Here is a 21,329-nt window from a genome sequence, read left to right on the forward strand (position 1 = left end):
TTTAAACCAAGGCAATTGCTAGTAGCTCAAATGATTTTTAATAGTTTATCTGTTTTCTGCACTCTATTTCTGCTGCATTTCTTTGAATACCATAGATCTACAGTTGGCAACTCTTATAAACTATAAAGCTTTCTTGTTACAACTAGCTTCAAGCCGAAAACAAAATTAAAGTCTCATCCAATAAAACTCTGATAACAGCAGGCCCACACTGTTTTTATGACTAAAATGAAAAAGCTTTATTCATATTGCAAAGCAGTCAGAGACCCGACGGAGTAAGCACCATTCTGACAGGCTCTGTGATAACACAACGCAAGAGAAGTGTCTGCACTAAAAAGCTGACAAGTCTAAATCATTTTAGGAGTGTTTAGAAGTCTGGGGCACAGCATCCCACAGACTGAAGGAATATTAAATAGTTCAGAGGAAAGCAAGCGAGGGGAGAAGTCAAGCGAATCCACTGTTACAGTGAGGCTAAGCATTAAGCCAAATCCACCTGGGAGACAGTTTTCACTGAAAAGACTTCAGTGAACACTGATTTACAGCAACCCTAAGATTCAAAACTGGTAAGGCTTTGGTGAAATATTGTGCTGAAACTTCCTTAAAAGCAAAGGAGATCCAGAAAACATACAACTTTATAAACAAGTACAATTTTCATAGTACTTTTAATGTGTTGAAGACTTCCTCTACCATACAACTCTACATATTAAAGTAGTATAAATACACCTTTCCTCATGTGATTCGCAAAGCATTTATCTTCCTTCCCTGGAAGGATTTCAAGCTGAAATGTGAGGTTTAGACCAAGACTGAAAAATTAACTATTTAATACATAACAGGAATAAATAATTGCTAAGTTACTGAAGCTAAGTAGGCTGAGTCTAGGTCTTGTCATTAAGTGGATAAAAATGCTGAAAGGGGTGCTTGCCCTTACTCTTTCACAGTGTGAAAAAAGTAACCATGGAATTGAAGTTCATTTAAAAAGCACTAAAGATTAATCATGGAGGTGAGAGAAAAAGCACAAGGACATGAAAACAAACATGTATGTGACCATGAACACACATATGCATGTTCTTACACACTCACTGCCCTATATCAGTAAACAACTGTCTGAAAAGAATAGTGACTAACCTCCACATTTTAGTGAAACTGTGCATCAGGCTCACACAGCAAGGCAGAGCTGGAGGCTTGAGTCCATCCATTTGAAGGAGGAGGGCAGGAATACCATACAGAACCAGGTATTTCACATAAAAAAACAGTACCTGAGCTAAAGCCAGGCCACCTAAAAGAAAAAAAAATTAATTTTAAAAATCATACCTTAAAAACATCCTGAAATACTTTTAAAACCTGTTAATACTGACTACTTCCAAACAGCAATTATTCAAAGAACTGTGCTGGTTTGAGCTGAAGTAGAGGTAACTTTCTTCATAGAGGCTAGCATGAGGCTATGTTTGGGTTTTGTGCAGAACACAGAGTTGATAATGCAGAGATGTTTTTGTTATTGCTGAGCAGAGTTTACGCAGGGTCAAGGCCTTTGCTGCTTTCCGTACTGCCACGCTGGCAAGGGAGTTGGGGGTGCATGGGAGATTGGGAGGAGACACAGCTGGGACAGGTGACCCAAACTGACCCAAGGGATATTCCATACCACAGGACATCATGCTCAGTATATAAGGTGGGAGGAAGAAGGAGGAAGGGGGGACATCTGGAGTGATGGCGTTTGTCTTCCCAAGGAACTGTTACGTGTGATGGGCCCTGCTCTCCTGGAGATGGCTAAACACCTCCTGTCTTTGGGAAGCAGTGAATTAATTCCTTGTTTTGCTATGCTTGTGTGTGCAGCTTTTGCTTTCTCTATTAAACTGTCTTTATCTCAACCCATGAGCTTTTGTAGCTTTTACCCTTCTAATTCACTCCCCCATCCCGTTGGTGGGGGAGTGAGTGAGAGGCTGTGTGGTTCTTGGCTGCTGGCTGGGGTTAAACCACAACAGAACTCAGGCAAGCATCATTGGTTGATGGGATACACACCACCTACTTTTGCAACAGGTATAGGACATAAGCACATGCAATTATGACATTAGGCACACACATACACAATAGCACCATCATTCCAATACGAATGCACAAGTATGCATTTGTAGTTCCACTTTCAAAAACCTTTCGACTGTGGGTGTTGACTGCTATGAAAAAATAAATACTGGCTTATGTTGAGCTAAAAATCTTATCATACTGAAATAAGCAATGGACATTTACCTCAGGGACAATAAAATTTATCTGTGAAAAAAAGCCCAAACAACCACTCTACACTTGTTGCTCCAGAACAGATATAAATGGCCCCTACAAGATGCCTTCTGCTGCAGTCACAGCATAGAAGACTGGAACTCCACTTGGCATAACACTTAAAGCATATTTCAGTTTTTAAACCCACAACACAAAGGTCTCCTTAAGGTGCTTTAGCTGCCTGATTTTCAAGGGAGAAATTTTGGCAGTGTGTTCACTCACAACTCAAGCTCAGGGTATGGCACAAAATGCAGCACCTTGCAGAGATGTGAGACAAAAATCATACTGGCTATTCCCAGAGTTATTACTCATGGAAGTAACAACCTTAGAATGCATTACAAAGGAAGAGGATTCATATTAATATTCTAATGTTTTCTGCTGAACAAAATAGTATTAACCAATAAGCATAAGTGAAAATTCAGTAAAAAACAGAAGCTAACACCTTTATAGAAATAGGTGAGTTCACTCCTAAAAGTTCCATTAACTTTGGTGAACATTTCCGTCTGATTGACAGTTGACATAAGAAAAATCTCACCACAAAGAAAGGAAAACTGAAATTATTATACGTCAGTAGAACAAAAATATTATAAAATTGTTACATCATCTTCCATTCAGTGTTCTGCTTTCCTTCAGTTATATTAACTAACTTATTTGACTGGAGTATTTGAGATATTTAGCCTATTTTAAATCTTTCCAGCAGGTTTTCCTTGGAGACAAAGTTTTCAATCTGATTCCAGAAGTACAAGTCCATGAGCATTTACATAATCTGCTTTTTTCAGGGGCAAAGCATCCCTTATGCATTCTGATGACTAATGAGTATACTATGGATGGCAACCAAAAGCTTAACATTAAAAATTCAACTACCGTATAACAGCCTAGAGTGAAATTCTGGCACTAATGATATAAACTGCAAAACTCCTGCTGGCCAACACATGGCCAATATTTTCCTGTTACAATCCAACATTTTTGGTTTTAATATCATGATCTATGTCATGATAAGAAACAGTTGTACCATACAAGATAGAAATTGATGTTAGAGCAAAATACCGAGACATGAAGCTTCAGGGAAGCAGCTAATATTCAGTAACATTTTTCCCCAGAGGAAAACAAACAATCAGAAGCACAAATTGGATACTAGCCAATTAGCTACACATTAGATTACTGCTAAATCATCTATACAGCCAACTTTCTCCTTTAATTCCCATCTCATTCAGTGTCCCATTTCTTTTCTGACAAATTTCATTGGAGAGCTGAACATTGACACCCACACAAACTGATTATGAAAATCACAGCTGTCTGTGCACGGGTGAAATTCAAAATTGTTTGGCTGTGCTTGATGGAAAGGTATTAAGAGACAGAATTCCACACTCTCAAGAGCCAAAAATCAATATATTTCATTTTAAATACAATGATGAAAGAGTCCAGGTTCTCAGATACAAAGTTACAATATGCAAGTTTTAGAAAAAAGGCATTTTCACCATCTCCAATAACACACATCTAAGTTGTCATCACCGTAGCTAACAGGCAGCTCAGCAGCACTGGTACCTTAGGCACAGACATCACATCACCACAATCATTACCTGGCACACATCAGCTACTCTGCAAGTGGCAGTTCTAAGACTCACGATAACAGCAACACAAAGGTCCCGATCAAAATACATAAATTAAGTTCTCACTGGTCTTCAACTCATGCCAGCAGTATGAGAGCTCTGGCCACACATGGAAAACTCAGGGCACAATTCACAGCTACATGACAGCTGGGCTGCATTGGCAACAGGAACAGGCTTTAAACCTTCCTGCATACTTAAGACATTCCAGCTGTTGAGCATTGGCTCCATTCTAGCACAAAGTGGCCAGAAGCACACCACATCACCTGACTGAAAAACATGAAATTCAAAAGGAATTTAAGATCAATGCCAAATTTCTCAAGTTCATTAACAGTATCACATAACTTGTTATCTAGTGTTTGATAAAAAGCTTAGGTAGAACCCCTAACACAAGCTTTACCTTAAACTGGAAACCAGCTACAATCAAATGTGCATTAGAAAAGTACTGCAAAAATTGTCTTTTCCTTAGAATAAATGAATTCAAAGGATTCAAAGTCAAGGTGACTTTTTTTTAAAAACAGAAATGTATTAAGGGACAAAATATCAAGTTAAAGTACCCAATTTTAAACCCATGCACTTCAACAGCCAAGTTGTTTGAAGTACTAGATTAATTTACTTTTATACAAGTCAGTATTTTCAATTTATCACCTTGCAACACTTAAGACATTCTAAATTTCCCTATGCTTTAAAAATGCATTTATAGACCTTCAAATATTTTTCTAAACCTTAAATTTACTGCAAAACTGCATTTTCTAAGTTTAATAGAGCTTTGTTTCAAGGATAATTAGAATTCAGAATATTCACAAGGTTTAACTTTTTTTTTAGTCTTCAGATTCTCAAAACTCTGCTTGGTATTTTTTGACAGAAATTAAGAAATAAGACATTTTCACAAGCAAACAACAAAACATTTGGATCCAGGTACTACAAACTACACTTGGAATTTTTGCCCATAAACCATCATCAAAACTTGTGGTCAACTATAACTTAGAAGGCAATTTTATTATGAACACATCATCACAGCTTTACCCTTTCTGCAGCTACACTGACCCTATGGCATTAATGATTGTAGATACTTGTTTCTGTCAAGTACCAGGACAGGTTCCACTAGCAAACAGAGATAAATATGCAATCACATTTCAAAAGGGTTACTGACACACGGCAGAAGTCTAATAGGAAGCAGACACTTATAACAGCTCGAACTTGGGGCCACATCATCAAGTTCAAAATATCCCAGCCTTCCAGTAGCACACAAGAAGAAAGAAACATCCTGAAGTATATGGAATAGTGGCAGGAAAGTACATATCACACTATTTGCCCTGGAGGTTAAGTGCTTCTTTTTAGACAAAGTTGAATGGACTTGAAATCCCAAAGTAAAATTATTCAAACAAGACTAAACAGAACTGTCAAGAGACTCTCAGTCAAGGCATAGGCAGGTATTCGAGGTTAAAGAGAACCAGAAGGTTTTTCAAGGATATGCATGCCTTAAAAAAATCTACCTTGGATACTTCCATGGGCTTTGAGCAAACTGGTCTAGTGGAAAGTGTCCCTGTCCATGGCAGGGTGGTTAGAACTAGATGATCTATAAGGTCCCTTCCAACTCACACCATTCTACGCTTCTACAAAATCATCTGCTGTTCAATAGTAATTATTTGCAATAAACAGCTTTCTAAATAAATCAACAGGTACCACATTGCACTGTTGCACTAGAGTTAATTTTCTTCACAGTCACTTGTATGGGGTCTGTGTTTTGGATTTGTGGTGAACACAGTGTTGATAACACAGTGCTGGCAACACAGGGACATTTTCATTACTGCTGAGCAGTGCTTATACACAGTCAATGCCTGTTCTGCTCCTCACCTTACCCCACCAGCAGGGAGGACACAAGAATTTGGGTGGGGACACAGCTAGGACAACTAACCCCCACTGACTGAGGGGATAGATATCCCACACCATATGCTCATGGTCAACACACAAACCTGGGGGGAAAAAAATGGGGGTGTTCGGAGTGATGGCGTTTGTCTTCCCAAGTAACCACTGTGTGTGCTGGAGCTTTCCTGGCCATGGCTGAACACATGCCTGCCTGCCCATGGAAGTGGTGAATTAATTCCTTGCTTTGCTTTGCTTGTGCATGCAGCTTTTGCTTTACCTATTAAGCTGCCTTTATTCCATCCCACGAGTTTTCTCAGCTTTAATCTCCCAATTCTCTCCCCAACCCTCCAGGAAAACAAATGAGAGCGCAGCTGTCTGGCGCTCGGTTTCTGGCTGGGGTTAAGCCACCACACACATGAGTAAAGAAAAGTAGTCATAGAAGTAGGTTAATCACCAATACTGTCTGGAAGTTTAGCCTGCAGGAAAGATTAGAAAAAAATTTACTTTCCCCCCACACAATTCTTTCTATAAAACAGTGAAGTACTCAATATTTCAGAGAATAAAATCTGACTAAGTTTTCTGATTCATGTCTGTATTTCCAGTTTTCAAAACAGACATCAAGATGCCAAATATTTTATCAGATTCGCCTTACCATTATCTTGCAGGATGGAAAAATCTCAGATTACGTTTAGTAGTTCATTACCACTTAGATGCACAGACACAAGAATTTCAATAGCAAAACACTGAATGCTTCTTAAAGTGAACTCAGAAATCCATTTCCTGCCTATGGGTTCATTAGGAAAAAAAGCAAACACGTCAAAACCAACACCCTACATCTGATTTACACAGACTACTCTGTAGGTCTCACTTTCAAAGAAGACTTTATGTAACCTTTCTTCTTCTAACAAATTAAAACATGGAATCAGTAATTACAGATTAAACTATGTGGCTCCACCTTTGAACAGATCATATTCTAGACTGACTTACATGGCACTCATGTGAAAATACCCTTTTGAAGTACTAGATCCTAGTTAATAATTTAAAAAATGATACCTAATTGGCACTAACTTGCACATACTTTGCTAGAACAAAAAAATCAGCACATGGTTAAGACCAATACATTAAACCCACAGAACATTTGCAATATTCTATCATACCTGCATACACCTCAGATGTGTGTCTATACATCACATTCCTCAGACAAAGCACATACAGATACCTAGTCAAATATATTTTTGCAGCTACAGTATCTATTAAGATCCTAGATTAATCCAGTGCAACAATTATATTAAACAATAAATTTCATGCAGAATTCTGGCTTTCATCATTCCCTATACCTTGCAAGACTGACATGAAGCTCTGCTCAGATGAGCAGAGATGAGTGGATGATGCTGAATCACCAGACTAAATGTGAAGCCTCATAATGGAAATACAGGCAGTGGGTTTTTATCAACATCTGCATTATCAGAATCAGACTTCACACATGAATGAACTAGCAACATACAACATCCATTTCAGCTTCCACACAATAGAATGTACCCCAGCAGAGTGAATTTTACCACTGATAATCTATATTGTCATAAAGCCCCAAACAAATTACTTAATTTAAGCTATTTCAGCTAGTGCTATGGAGCTTCTCGTTATCACATGTCAGGAATTTGTCATTCAGCTACAGAAGCCTGAAGAACATACATTGAAAAGAATCACCAATCTGTCTGTCCTTTGTTCTTATTTCTTTTTCCTGGCTTCATTACATACCACATCCAAACATTACTCAGTAGAACAGATGAACCTCTGATCTGGCCCATTGTAGCTGTTCTTCTGGTATGCTGCAGTCCACCAGGATACAGGATTAGTGGAATTCATAGTGGCTTTTATTCTTGGTGCCTGCAAATCTTCATTTTACAGTGTAAAATGTAAAGGCAGCAAATTAATCCCAATTAACTTTAAAAACAGAAGAATGAATTATCAGGGTTTCCATTGCCATGGAATACAGGTCTTCCTGCTGTTTCATTAATTCTGAAAGCATCCAATTCTTTCAGACAATCTGACTGATGCTACCAAAATGAGATGCAGCACTGCCACAACACCATGGAATTGCTATAAACACTGCATTTGAATCTCAGAGTTAAATAAGCACAAATGCCCTGATATTGCTCAATGTGTCAATAGCTAACTATCCACAGACACAAATATTTGTGAACATAAACACAATGATTTGTGAATTTTGGAAAACGCTCACATTCTCCCAACAATGGCTTCCTGGGACCAATAAATAATAGTTCTGTGCTTGCACAGCTGACATCTTTAAACTAATTCTGTATTCAGACATTAACATCCCTCCCAGAAACTGAAGGACCATACATATATGGCAGACAGGCATACAGCTGGGTACAGTCCCCTTGTGTTCCTCATTCTGTTCCAGATGCAGGACCTAGTATTTGGTTACTGGAAAACTACATTGCTTGCTATCACCTGGCTTTTTATATAATTCCTAACACAAAAGATCAGCATTGCCAAGAAGGATTTGAAGCCAAGGTTTGCTGCAAGGACTGGGATGTCAGAAATAGCAGATCTTAGAAATGAGCAGCAAAGCCCAGGCCATGAGCAATCTCAGTACTGTGCTGTCAGGTGCTCATCATGCCTGGTGGGTCTTGGACAGCAGTAATATCCTCTGCTGGGAAAGTGGAGTACACCACTGGAGCCCATCACACTGAAGGAATGCACAGGCCAATAGAGGATTCACTGAAGAAACAAGTACAAGATTTCACATGGATTTTGTGTTATCTGTCTCACACTATCTGAAGGATATGGCTGAATGCCTTCCCCAACATCCAGACAAGGAGCAAGATTCCCACTGTCCCATACAGAGCAGAATAAAGAGCTGTGGGTGATGAGTGAAAATCATTTATATATCAAATTACCTAAGAGAGTTAGTATTTGAATATCTAAAAGCTTCTCCACTAAAAGTTAGCTCTCATCACCTCCTCTTCCTCCATACCAGAGACTGATACTTCCTCTTGGAGGTTATTCTTGCTACCAAACACAGGCCACTGAGGAAACAGAACACAACTGCCTACTCAGACTGAAATTACACCCTTTTCAGACCCACATAATGCAGCTTTTTGTTAATGCATGTGGCATTATATCGCACATACTGCAGCCACAGCTTGCTGCAATGTAAGTATGCAAGTTTAAACAGGTATGTGCAGAATTCTAAAGGAAACAAAGTGTGAGGAGGAATATGTAGCAGAAGAAATTCTGACATCTATTGAGGCACATGGGGGTTGTGGTATTGAGCAGGGGTAGGGATACCCTGAAAACAGAGTCATAATCTTACTGTATTTAGTCCATATACAATGTAGATGCAACCAGCTTTTTCTCACATCATGGTCAGAAAGCCATCTAAAAGTCTTCAATGTGGGAAAAATTTAACAACAGATTTTATACTCTCTAGCAGAAGAGCTTAAATAATGAATGTCCATTTTCTCTTTTAGTAGAGAAGTTCCTCTGCATAGCATGAAGAATAGCTTTAAGAAAACTGTTGTTCTTCAGAGGACCCTCCAGCTAGAACTCCAATCACTTTGTATTTAAACCTCCCAAAAATCCAGGAGGCATAGTGCAACAAGACACTTTCCTGCTCCCTAAGGGACTGATGCACAGAGGATGCAACCTGCACTCCCTCAGAGCAGAGTGGTGACTATGTATATCCATAGCTCATTGATCCACAAGGCAGGCACATAAGCTGTCTTTATTGGCAGCCACCAGGCACAAGAAACACAGGGACAGGGTTAATCCAAGAAAACAGGGGTCAACAGGAGAGAACTGAAGGTTCTACCTTTCTGTGAAGTAAACACACACTGTCTCTGGTCTTCTGCTCACAATTCCCAATACTTATCACTCAGTTAATTACCCTGAAACTTGACAGTTACAACTTGCATAAAGCAGCAATTAAAGAGATTGCACTGATACTTCAGTTACAGCATTTCTTCCATCCATAGTACAACAGCAATGCTGGAAAGCATATACCACATCATTTACTCAAAAGACAGGCTTCATCTATCCAGATTACATTACCAATAAAGAGACTGGAAGACAGTCATTCAAGAAGCAAAAGGTGAAGCAAGGCTACAATGCTCTCTGTGCCTTTAAGACACTATGTGTCACAATAAACACCAAACAAAAAACCCAGCTGAGTTATGTGGGACAGAAGGTGACTTCCTCTAGAAAAGGAGAAGCTCTATGCCGACTTTGACCTGCTCACATTCAGACAGGTAGGAGAGTATACACACTAGGCATTTGCAAGTGAACTGGAAGGAATGATATAAATATATATAAATATAGGCCAGGAGTGCTGTAACAGTAATGTAGGTACTGGCTTGTGAAGGGCATGGAGAAAAGAATCTCAGATTTGACCTAAAAGAATCTTTGGTTTAGCTGCAAAAGGACACAAGTCTAAAAATTTTAGAAGTTTAAAAAACAGTCATACAATTCAATCACAGAATGCACTAACATCAGCTAATGCACATGAACAGTAATACTGAAGAGTGTTTGCACCTTTGTTACAGTTAAATACACAGGCATCAAAACCATACATGAACTGCTTGGTATACTGCTGCTTATATTTGCCTACAAATCCAATCTCCTAAGAGAAAATACATCTCTAACCAATGGGTAATATTCTCCCAGGTACTATTTTTATCTTAATTCTATACCTGTGTACACTCAGAAATGCTAGTGTAGGTAACTCGAGCGTTTCTGCTTTACATGGCCATAAATGACAATGTTGTACACTAGTATTTTTAAACAAGCATTATAACTCAGGGTTTGGTTTTGGGGTTCTTTTTATTTCTGTACTGTCTCACCTCACTTGAACACTGCACAGCGATGCAGAACACAGGGTAGCTTCACACTCCTGAGGTGTGGACTAACCATCATCATTGCCCTTAGATGCCAAGAGCAAAATCTCATAGCACTGATGTCTTTACCTGAACTGCTGGCATTTATCACCCATTGTTCAAAGTTATCCCAGAAGAAAAATAGAGGAGCAGATATAACCTCCCTAGAGGTGACTGGGGAACAGTGTCACAGGCTTCCCCCTAATTCTACCAGGCTATGAGGGCAGCCAGGCATCACGGTGTTGGTAGATGTTCTGTGCTGCTTTGAAGCTACTGCAGTTAAATTGGAAACCCAAAATGAACAAAACTTGTCAGTGCAGAAAACCTAATACACCATGTGGTTAAGCCTCCTAAGCCATCAGCAAGCTGTTTCCTCGGTCTCAAGATTCAGTTATCTGATGTAATTGGTTTTAATAACACAGAATGCAAAATACAGAGGGGAGTGTTTGGTTCTGTACAAGAACTGGTGTAGAAGCATAGTAAGATCCATAAGGGTCTGGTAAGACTTAATATCCTTACTCATATATTGATGGTTCCCTAAAGCAAGTCACAAGAGTGGCCTACCACTAATTTGAGTTTAAGGAGACCTGATAAAACCTGCAGAAAAAACATTTTAAGTGACCAACTTTTGCCTCAAAATTTCCTTTATAGTATATTTTAAATACCTGCTTTCACTACTACAAAGACAAAGCTCCAGGAGAGTAGGGTTACATATTCAATAGACCTCTCCTAAAAGCAGGGTCTCCACAGGCAACTTGTTAGAATACAATCATTTGACTTGAAATCAGGCAGCTATACAGTCCAAACTTGCTTTGACACTTTTATCACCTATTGCATTGAGGCATTTTCACCTTTTCTAATCATCTGTTCAAAATGCATTTTAATTTAGGATAACACACTTTATTTCAGCAAATAAATATACACCCTACTTAGCTGCTGTCTATAAAGTAACTCTCCCCCCCCCCCCTTTAAAACTAAATTGGTAGTCTTGAAGGGAGGGAAGAATGCACCAGTAGCACCACAGCTAGAATCCAGAATAAATCATCTCTAGCCTTGCCTGCCTTATTATGTGGCCAGCTTTGTCACACACACAAACACCAGGAGCTAACAGATTCAACTCATCAATTAACTGACATTTAGAACAGAAAATAAAAACTCAATACACTTTCTAAATAGCGACTGAGGAGGAGAATGAACAAACCATGGAGACAAACCTCACACCTTCCTGTTCTCCACCTGCCCTTGCCCTTTTTTATATATAAAAACTGTATATTGAACTACGTATCAAGTGTGTTATCTATGCACATTCATATATACTCAGAGTGCACACATTGCCCTCTGCTGACCAGAGCCCAACACGGGTGTCCTCAACATACACACTGTTCACTGTACATGATCTTAAATGAATGCTGGACAGGACCATACCAGGATGTATGGATCCCTGGTACCGGCACATACAGTAACAGACACCTCATTCAATTCAGGAATCACCAAGGCTTTTTCAGAGCCCAGTTTTAAGGCCTGGAGTTTCCTTGCTTTTGTTCCTCCTACCTGGTTACACACATAGCCAGGGAGGAGAGTGGAAATCAAATCGACCACATACACCAGTTGCTTACATACCATCACCCAAAGCTCTTGCTGTTTTATGCTGCATTTGTCAGCACTCTTTTTCCTCACAGCTGGGCATTTTAATGAAACATCAGGGAGATGGGAGGGGGCAAAACTCAAGGAAGCCAAGCAGGAAAACAGAACTGAGAGGCACTGACTGCTACTTTCATGTCACTTTGTTTGCAAGTCCTTCCCTCTACTATTTTCATGAGTCCTGTCATTTTACTTTTCAGCATGAATACAAACTAGAAATATCAATTAGGAGATCAGTAATAGTTTTTAACATTTCCCCTCCTTCACTCCCAGCCTAAACAAACTCTTTTTTAAGTGTCCATTTCTATGACTTCAAGGGGGAATAAAAAACATTTAGACCAAAGTTTAGAGACATACTTTTGATTTGAAAAAGTACGTAATATTTTTTAATTTGGGAAGCAGCTCAATAAGCTCAACTGAGCTTACAGAGGATCTCCATGTCGTAATAAGAGTCTGTAGACCACTTCTCTGACAGTGACTGGCTATCATGTGCTACTCATAAGTACCTACAGATGGATATAAAAGAAGTAGACTGGGGTTCTCTCTTCTGGGGAAAGAAGAAAGATTTCTGCAATTGTTCCTGTACTCACCCAAGGCCCAGTATGATGCAGATTCCAAAGGCAGAGCACTGCTATAGAGAGCATGGATGTACATGAGGTGAATCATCAGCTCAGCCAGGCACCACCAGAAGAAAATACGAATTATGCCCACAATTAAGATGCTGAGATTGGTTTTCACACTGAAGACTTCTTGTGTTCTCATCTAAAGAAGAAATCCAGAGAGGTTATCTGGCACATAACTGACTGCTTTACTCAAAATACCCATCCTTAGAACTTTTTGACTATAATATTTGGAAATTCCTGACATACTGAGGGAGACTGGTCTCTCCATTCTCAATCTCAGTAAGCAGCAGAAACCAACAAGAAGCCAAACACGAGCACACACGGCACTGAACGGTTGTAGAAAAGGCCAGGTGCCATTAGCCTGAACAAAATCCAGACAAGACTTTAATTCCTGTAACTCAGTCAACCTCTAGAGATAATCTAAAGATATGAAAGAAGCTACAGGTATGAAGCAGGCTTTTCAACAAGCAGGCCTTCCAAACACAGAAACAATGACTGTATGCTCTTAAAATATCTTCAACTTCTACCAACTGCAGGGAATTGATTACTTGAGGATAGATCTTTTTTTCTCCTGCAGCATTGCCAAAGTCAGCAAGACTTACACGACATGCTGAGCAAATGGAAGTTAAGTGCAAGTTAAATAACAGATAATACAAGGCTTGCAGTGTACAGGCTTCTCAAAATCACCCACACTTTCACACTGTTGCCTCTAGTAAACACAATGGTATCTTTTTATTGTACCTTCCTTCTGCAGTAAAAAGAGAGTAGGATCAAATAACAGAAATATAGGATTGCCTGAAAATTCAGTCATGTTTTGTACCTCTATCATTATATGTGCACACTTTTCTTCTCCAGTCTCTAACTGGTCACTGAACAATGCACACACAAGCTAAGCAACCAACTTGTCAGCACAGACCTTCAATCACAAGCATGCAGTACAGCTAACATGAATTGGAAGGCTCATTTGTACCAGCTAGATGAAAGTTTGGAGACCAAAATTTTATCACAACAATTTGTACAACCCAGAAATTCAACAAGACCATTGATGAAGTGTCAGTGTTAATGGATGCCAACTGCCAGAACTGGCATTACACTCTTTGGGCCATACAGCAGTTTCACTGTCTCCAACTCCAGAAGTTCTGCTTTCCAGTGTGCTCAGAAGGAACTCTCATCTCAGTCTCAGATTCGGTTAAGGGGTTCTGTGAGTGGTCTTTCCCAACAGCAGCAATAAACACACTCTTTGTATTGTGCACTTTGAATCAACTGCTGGGCACTGCGAACTTTGAAACCCTTTTCTGAGCCCACCTGCTAAGGTAATAACCTCTGCTCAGGTAAAAGTTCTGACAATGCACTTCAGCAAACACCAACAAGAAACACATTAAGGTTGTTCAGTTTGTTCCATCTTCCTTCTGGCTTTAATCAAACCTATCTGTGCATACTTAAGTGAGAACCCTCTGCAAATACAGATATACCATTCTCAATCTTCCTTTTTCTCCTCACACAAAGAATACAGGTGGATCTTCACACTTGTTTTCACTGAGACTTAGCAGGTGACCTTAGTTTCAAAGCAAGCCCTGCCCTGTTTTCCCTACCAGCTATCCCCAAGCTGCTTTCAACTTGGAGTCTCATAGGTCTCCTGAAATAGTCCTTGGGAAAAACACAATTGTACCTCTCCTAGGGGAACAAGAATTTAGGAGGAATTTAACACACTTCAGAAGCTACAAAGCAATAATCACTAAAAAACAAAAAAAAAAATTACCTCAATTTCTATGCTAGACTATGCAGACATTTCCTACAATGTCCAGCCTGGGATAACAACATCCAGCCCTGCATCTTCCAAAGCTACTGAAGACAGATCAGCACAGGACTTAAAATTCAAGTGTACACCAGAATCTGCTTTCACTTTCATAAAGCCTAGTATTTGCTTTGGCTTCAACAGAAAATCCCCAGACATAAACAGAAGCAAGCAATCCCTAGGCTTCAGTACATAAACTGAAACATCAGTTTTATGGTTTGAAATGTTCACTAATCCACTTTATCCCAGTAATTTTAGCTATAGACATAACAGGGTGTGCTATCACTTCTTACTCAAGTGTGCAAGGAAATTATGGAAAACAATAAAGAATGAAAACGTGGGCTTTTCCCACCATTTAGAAGCAGGAGCTTGAAAAGCAGCCTGCAAGAAACTAGGGAAAGCACTCAATAAGATTGGTAGGTCTTTCACATAAAGAAGCTGCTCAGTTGAAGCAAAGTGCTTCAAGTAAATCATCAGCTATTTTCACTCCAACATGAAGGGAAACTGGAACCTTCAAGAATTCCCAGTCTATCAGTTTTCTGTGACTCTGAAAACTGTTTCAGAGTTAATAGCAATCTGATACTGAAAACATCACTTTATTCCACCTGATGGAGAGGAAAACAAAAATCTAGCCCAGCAACTGCATGCTAAAACTGTGAACCCTCTCCAAATGTAACAAAGCATGTCATTGGCTCCCTGGTTGAAGGGACAAATCTGATGTCAGACAGAAAACATACTGTGAAGTAGAAGAACTTGGGGAGGACATCGCCAAATTCCCAACGTTACACTCAAAATTGTCACATTCATATAATATTATTTGATAATTTCAAAATTATATGGAGAATAGCTTTAAACACCCAAATAATTCTTAATCTCCAAGGAGACTAAAAATTGAAATCTCTAGTAAGAAGGAAATACAATACATAATCAGATGCAGTTGCTTTCACTGAAGTCAAAGCATGCATGAATGAAAACTACTTTTCTGTAGGTTTGGAGCTTTTCTGAAGTACCTCACTGAGGGGAAAATATTTATTTCAGGAGGAAACAGAGATCAGAAGTCTGATAGAGAAGATTTATTATCCAGCCTTCAAGAACTATTTTGCTTTCTTTCCATCTTCTCTAACACTGGAATCTCATCAACCTTTCTCCACCCAAGCACTAGATACAATGGATACAGACTAACATCAGGAACACCTTCTCTTTGAAGGACTCATCAGTAGTAATTTTTGTCACATAGGTAACTAGAAAATAAACAGAAACTCAGGCTTACCTGTAAACTACATCATTAAAAGAACATCTCAAAGAAAACTGGATGAAATTGCCTATGTAATATCTTCTAATGATTCATATTAAGATCTCTAAGGATGAGGAAAAAGCCTACACTTTAATGTGTTGCTCAAGGTACAGGGTCTGTGTCTAGATTTGGCAGCTGAAGGAGATCACAACCCAATTGACCCAAGACACAGATGCACTGAAAACCTGTAACTGTGTGATCTTGAAAAACACTGTTACCTGCTTACTGAATTCATCAAAGTTTATAAGGGGTCCATTGTGGAATGTGGGATAATAAAACACATATGCCAGCATCCACAGGAATGAGTGGGACGACTTCTGGGTAGGTCCATGCCAACAGTACTCCAGGCTGAAGCTAGTGCAGAAGAGGCAGCGGACAGACACAGTGAAGAGCAGCAGATAATACTCATTTTCATTGTCATACCACTTTCTCTGCAAGACAAAACAATGCCAACATCATGATGGTGCAATGCTGTGGTTTCTGTATGGCAGGACAGCAATGTCCACTCAGATCCTAACTTGCAGGGTCAGCAACAGCAGAAAGCAACTAAAGCCAACAGCAGCTGGAAAAAGCATCTGACGTGAACACCACTACTTGACACATAAACAACAAACACAGGTCCTCCAGAGCTACTGCAGCCAGCATAAAGAGACAACAGCTTGATTTCAGAAGCATATTAGGCTGTGAAGAACTATGACAGCAGGAGAGCTTTTTTTATAGAATTGCCATCATTTCCCTCAGATTTGGTCCAGTAATACAATATTCAAACCAGCTGGTGACACTATTGACAGCCAAAGGCCTGCTAGGGCTGAAGCTAAATCTGAAGAGAATCAGTCACTCCAGGGAAAGCTTAAGGCTGAAAAAAATGTTACTGAGTCTTAATTGACTTTTTGACACTTGGTGTCACACTTGTTTCCAAGAAAAATAAATCATCACAAAAAACTTGGGAAACATCAGCAAATGTAGCTTTGCTGGTTACTTTTGTATTGCAGTGGGCCCTGCTCTCCTTTCAGCTAGGCACTATCTGACTACACCATAAGAAGAGACACTACACACTCATTTCTCCTCACCCTGAACATCAGGGCAACAAGCTTTGTAACAGAGGTCCGGACTTTCCCTTTGGTCCAAGAAAATGCAACAAGTACATTTCCTCAAAACCAAGCAGCAGTTTTTCTTTTCTGCATTACCCAGAAAAAGCTACCACAAAAAGATATAAACTGAGCTTGCACCAACCAGCTGTGAGCAAGTAACTCATTTGGTACAAACCAAGTCTGCCTTTCCCTGCAGAAGTCCACAGCCACCAATCAGGTGCAGGCAGGCTTCATTAAGCAACTCCTGGATAGGAACCCAAAACCCAGCACCTTAAAGTGGTATGTTTACAGCTCCAAAGAATATGAAACATGTTTAACAGAGCACTAGTAAAGTACTATCATACTCCAGCTCTACTGAATACCACTTACACATTAAGGCACACACTTTTATCTCAATGCACTGACCACCATGACTGAGAAATATCGAGAAGCATGAGTTGCTGCAGCTCTACTGCCTAAGCCTTTTCAAACCAACCTATGCTTACACCAGCTGAAGGGACAATATACTGTTATAAAGATAGATGCCAATACTGACAACCACCACCATAATGAATTTGATGCTTAATTAGTCCTGCTCACATTACCTTGGCTTCCTCCACAGCTGGTATGCGTAAAGTAGACAGCAGGATGAGGGTACACAACCATGTCAGGAGCGACAGCTGAAACTGAGCCACAGCGAACGAAATAGCTGCATGTAGCAAAATAACAGCAAAGCCCTTGATTCCCAGTAACAACCAGCAGGCAGCCATTCCATAAACCATCAAGCACCATGGCTTGTACTGTCAGAAAAAGAAAAATTAACAAGTTTAATTATTTCTAAAGAAAAAAATAAAACACACAATACCTGTGCTGTCCTACACTCTATACTGTAGAAACAAATACAGTCTATAGTAGAAAAAAAAGCAGTCAGCAAGGTCAAAAACACACATGAATCAATACACAGAAACCCAGCTGTATCTGTATGGATGAAAGGGAAGGGGTTTCTGCAGCAGCATTATGTGAGATCCAGAGCATAACTTCCTCCTTTCCTTCCAAAAACTAGCAGGTGTTACAACACCAGTGATCACGTCCCACAAGCACACAATCACCTAGTAATCATGCCAAAACCCAAGCATTCATCACTTCACAGCCTGGGAAAGGAATAACTACACCCTTCTTTTGTGTACAAGTCAAATGACACTGTTTAATGGTTCACAACAAGGCAGAGGCTTTCACGGGTTGGAGGCTGAAGTCTCCAAACACTGAGGCAACTGAGCTATGTGTTCTTACCTGGGCATCGTTACGGACCCACTCACACAATTCATTCCACAGAATGGGCTTCACTACATTCAGTGGCCTTAGTGCCTAGTTTCCCAGGCCCAGAGTAAACTGAAACCTGTAGAAACTCCCTGCTGTGAAGAAAATTCATACATACCTTATCCACCAAGAACCTGGATACTTGTGATACCAGCAGGTGACCAGCCAGAAGCCACAGTATACGTTCTCTTCCCCATTCGATCCAGTAGCTCCACTCAAAGTCCATGGGGTCCTGGGGCATGAAGGGAACTAGTCACTATATGTATCTGGTCATAAACACATGTTCTTACAGGACAAGAGAACACCTGCAGAGCACACTAGGTGTGTTACCCGACAGAACTCTACATCTGAGGCACATCATTTCAGCAATCCAGTTGGAACACTTACAGCAGTGGACTCAGCACTATTCTGACTTCCAATGGCGCAAACTTCAGAAAAAAAAGTCTTTAGATGGTGTTGTGACTTCAAAACCCCACACTGGTGCTGAACCTGACCAAACAGCATCTCTCTTGAGGGATTCAGAGAGCAGTTCTGCTCTGACTTGGAAGACCAGTGACTTATGTAAAAAGGCACCTTCCTGGAAAAGAAGTTTAACCCCATTTAAACAAAGTCTAATTGCAATCAGATGGAGTCAGGTCACCTGGAGTTTCCTGTGACATGGGGGTTTTTAGGTAAGAGGGATCAGCTGGTAGCCCTGTGTCCCATACAGAACCTCACTAAAAGTTCATCTCCACAACTGCATTGTGGCTTTCTTGACAGCACATATCCAGGGTCCTTCACCAGCAGTGAGAGCAGGCCTAAATACCAAAACATTCCATAGACATGTATTCCTGGTCTTGTGTAAAAAAATCCTCAACATTAGACACATTAGTTGCTTTTGACCTCACATCCTTTTGAAGAAATGCAAGCAGGGGAGTGAGGGGTGTGTTTGGTTGGGTGTTTTTGGTTTGGGGTAGAGGAGTGCTAGTTTCCTTACTAGATTTTTTTTTAATACAAATCATGTTTCTTTAAGCCCTTATGCCTCAAGAATCTGTTCTCTCTGTTGAATGACAGGCCAACCAAAAGAAAAACATGTGTTCACTCATGTTAAGCATCATCCAAATCACCTAGTGACAGGAAAAAAGGGGGAAGAAAGCTGTAGGAAACGTCAAGGGTGATCACAGCTTTTAAGACCAAACAGTAAAACAGAAGGTTAAGTGAGGTAACAAGGGATAAACACTTAAGCCAGGGATGAAGAAAAGAAACAAAATTTGGTTATGACTTTTAGATCTTGACACTCCCAGTCAATCCCTCTTCCTCACTAGAAAGACTAAAATTAACTATGAATAGCCAAATTTCCAAGTTACTACAAACTTCTGAAGCTAAATCGGAAGCTTGGACCCACAAAGGGCACAGAGACATGGTGTCTGCATTATTGCCACAAAATAAAACATGCTGGTACCTGTTACCCCTCCTACCTTTTTGAGGCCCCGAAAGAGAGTTCCTGGATCCAGCCCATACCTTCTGTCCATCACAGCTTCATACTCTGCAGAGAAGAACAAACCTTTGCTAAGGACACAGCAGCCAGAGCAGAGAAGAGTCAGAGACGGGGCCTCTGCTGCTCAGAGCAACACGTTCCTGTGTTGCCTACACCGATGGGATGCCTGGATCCAGGGAAGGGCACGTCACCATGTCACCACTCACCAGGTGAGCTGCCCAACCAGGCCCAGCAACAGACAGTGACCCACCTTTTACCACACAAGACCTGCACTTCGCTTCCTTTTTCAGAACTGCCTGGCTTCTCTCACCAGAGCAGAAGGCACACGGAGACCTGACAGTGGCCAGTGCAGCCAGAGCAGAAAGAAGCCACTCAGAGAAGCCACTCCAGAGCCCATTCCCACCACATTTTGCCACCCCTGCAGAAGACCTGCTGTACACATGGGTGGACAGCTCTGCCCCCAGTTACCCAGCACTTCTTCCACTGCTCTGCAAGTGCCTTTCTGGCACTGCAGTTCTTCCCTTGAGTTCTTTTAAGAGCCAACGAGGGTCACTAAGGTAGAACATCTAGCTGATTAAAGCCTAACAAGATGCAATGCATGTTTCCCTAATGAGTCTCTGTAGCTAGCTATACTTTTATAATACCACCTTTATTTCCATTCAAATACCAACACAGCTTCTTTTCATCTACAAATTAAACTGTTTGAAATCACACTCCTGCTCTGCACTGCACAGCTCCACTGAATCCACACCAAGTCACCACAGCAGCTACCAAGAGGTTACACAAAAGGCACAGGGAGGTTATTAGGAAAGAAACTGTTTCCAATGCTGCAGAGACAACCCAATCATTGCTCTGAGCCCAGACCCGAGCACAGAAGCCCCAGAGTTCCAGGCAGGGAGCACACACCTGCCCTGGGGTGTCCCCAGGTTCAGTCCCCAGCCAGCTCCCTCAGAAGGTGTGGCTGCCTCTGAGCCACCCACCTCCAAGGGGCTGCAGGTGACTAGCCAGGAAACACATGCAAGTACAAACCCAACTTTCCTGAACTTCTCTCACCTGAGCAGCTGAGCTTCAGAGGTCTCCCTCAACTCTTTCCTGACAGCCAAGTGCCAAGACAACACTGACATGAGCCTTCCTAGTACCCAAGGCAAAAAAAAAAAGCCTTGGGACAAAGCTCTCTACCCAGGGGGCACCTACCTACTGCCTCCTTTGCAGCTAGGGAGAGCACAGGCAATCTTCGCGGGGAACGAGGCAGAAACCAGCCTAGAGAGGAGAACTCAGGCCGAGCAGCCACGGGGGGAGGCACTGCCGGGGCGAGCACGCCCACGACCCACACTTACTTCGAGACACTTGATGCGCTTCGTAGAAAGCGTAGAGGTGCGAGCCCACGGCGAGGAGCACGTAGAGCCAGGTCTCCCAGGCTGGCAGCAGCATCGCCCGGGCTCTGCTCCCCGCGGGACGGGAGAGGGGAGGGCG

General features: G+C 40.9%; 1 protein-coding gene across 1 annotated transcript; it reads right to left on the reverse strand.

Annotated features, from left to right (window-relative positions):
* Positions 1 to 236: 236 nt before the first annotated feature.
* On the reverse strand, positions 237 to 21,287 carry HHAT (hedgehog acyltransferase). The gene is made up of 8 exons (XM_009072113.1): positions 21,194 to 21,287; positions 19,837 to 19,904; positions 18,498 to 18,611; positions 17,668 to 17,862; positions 16,211 to 16,423; positions 12,871 to 13,042; positions 1,123 to 1,273; positions 237 to 294 (listed from the first exon to the last, which is right to left on the reverse strand). Exons 1-8 carry the CDS (start codon positions 21,285 to 21,287, stop codon positions 237 to 239), a joined length of 1,065 nt encoding a protein of 354 aa, XP_009070361.1.
* Between the last annotated feature and the right edge of the window lie 42 nt (positions 21,288 to 21,329).

The sequence above is a fragment of the Acanthisitta chloris genome, unplaced genomic scaffold, assembly GCF_000695815.1.
Source record: "Acanthisitta chloris isolate BGI_N310 unplaced genomic scaffold, ASM69581v1 scaffold5743, whole genome shotgun sequence".
Taxonomy (NCBI): Eukaryota; Metazoa; Chordata; class Aves; order Passeriformes; family Acanthisittidae; genus Acanthisitta; species Acanthisitta chloris.

What these genes read in the sequence shown, in the direction of transcription:
- HHAT (XM_009072113.1), bottom strand. Translation starts at nt 21,287, where the DNA reads ATGCTGCTGCCAGCCTGGGAGACCTGGCTCTACGTGCTCCTCGCCGTG. An exon ending in CCAGGTTCTTGGTGGATAAG is followed by an intron (nt 17,863 to 18,497) that starts GTATGTATGAAT and finishes TTTTTCTGACAG; the next exon opens with TACAAGCCATGGTGCTTGAT. An exon ending in AGTTTCACTAAAATGTGGAG is followed by an intron (nt 295 to 1,122) that starts GTTAGTCACTAT and finishes GTGTTATCACAG; the next exon opens with AGCCTGTCAGAATGGTGCTT.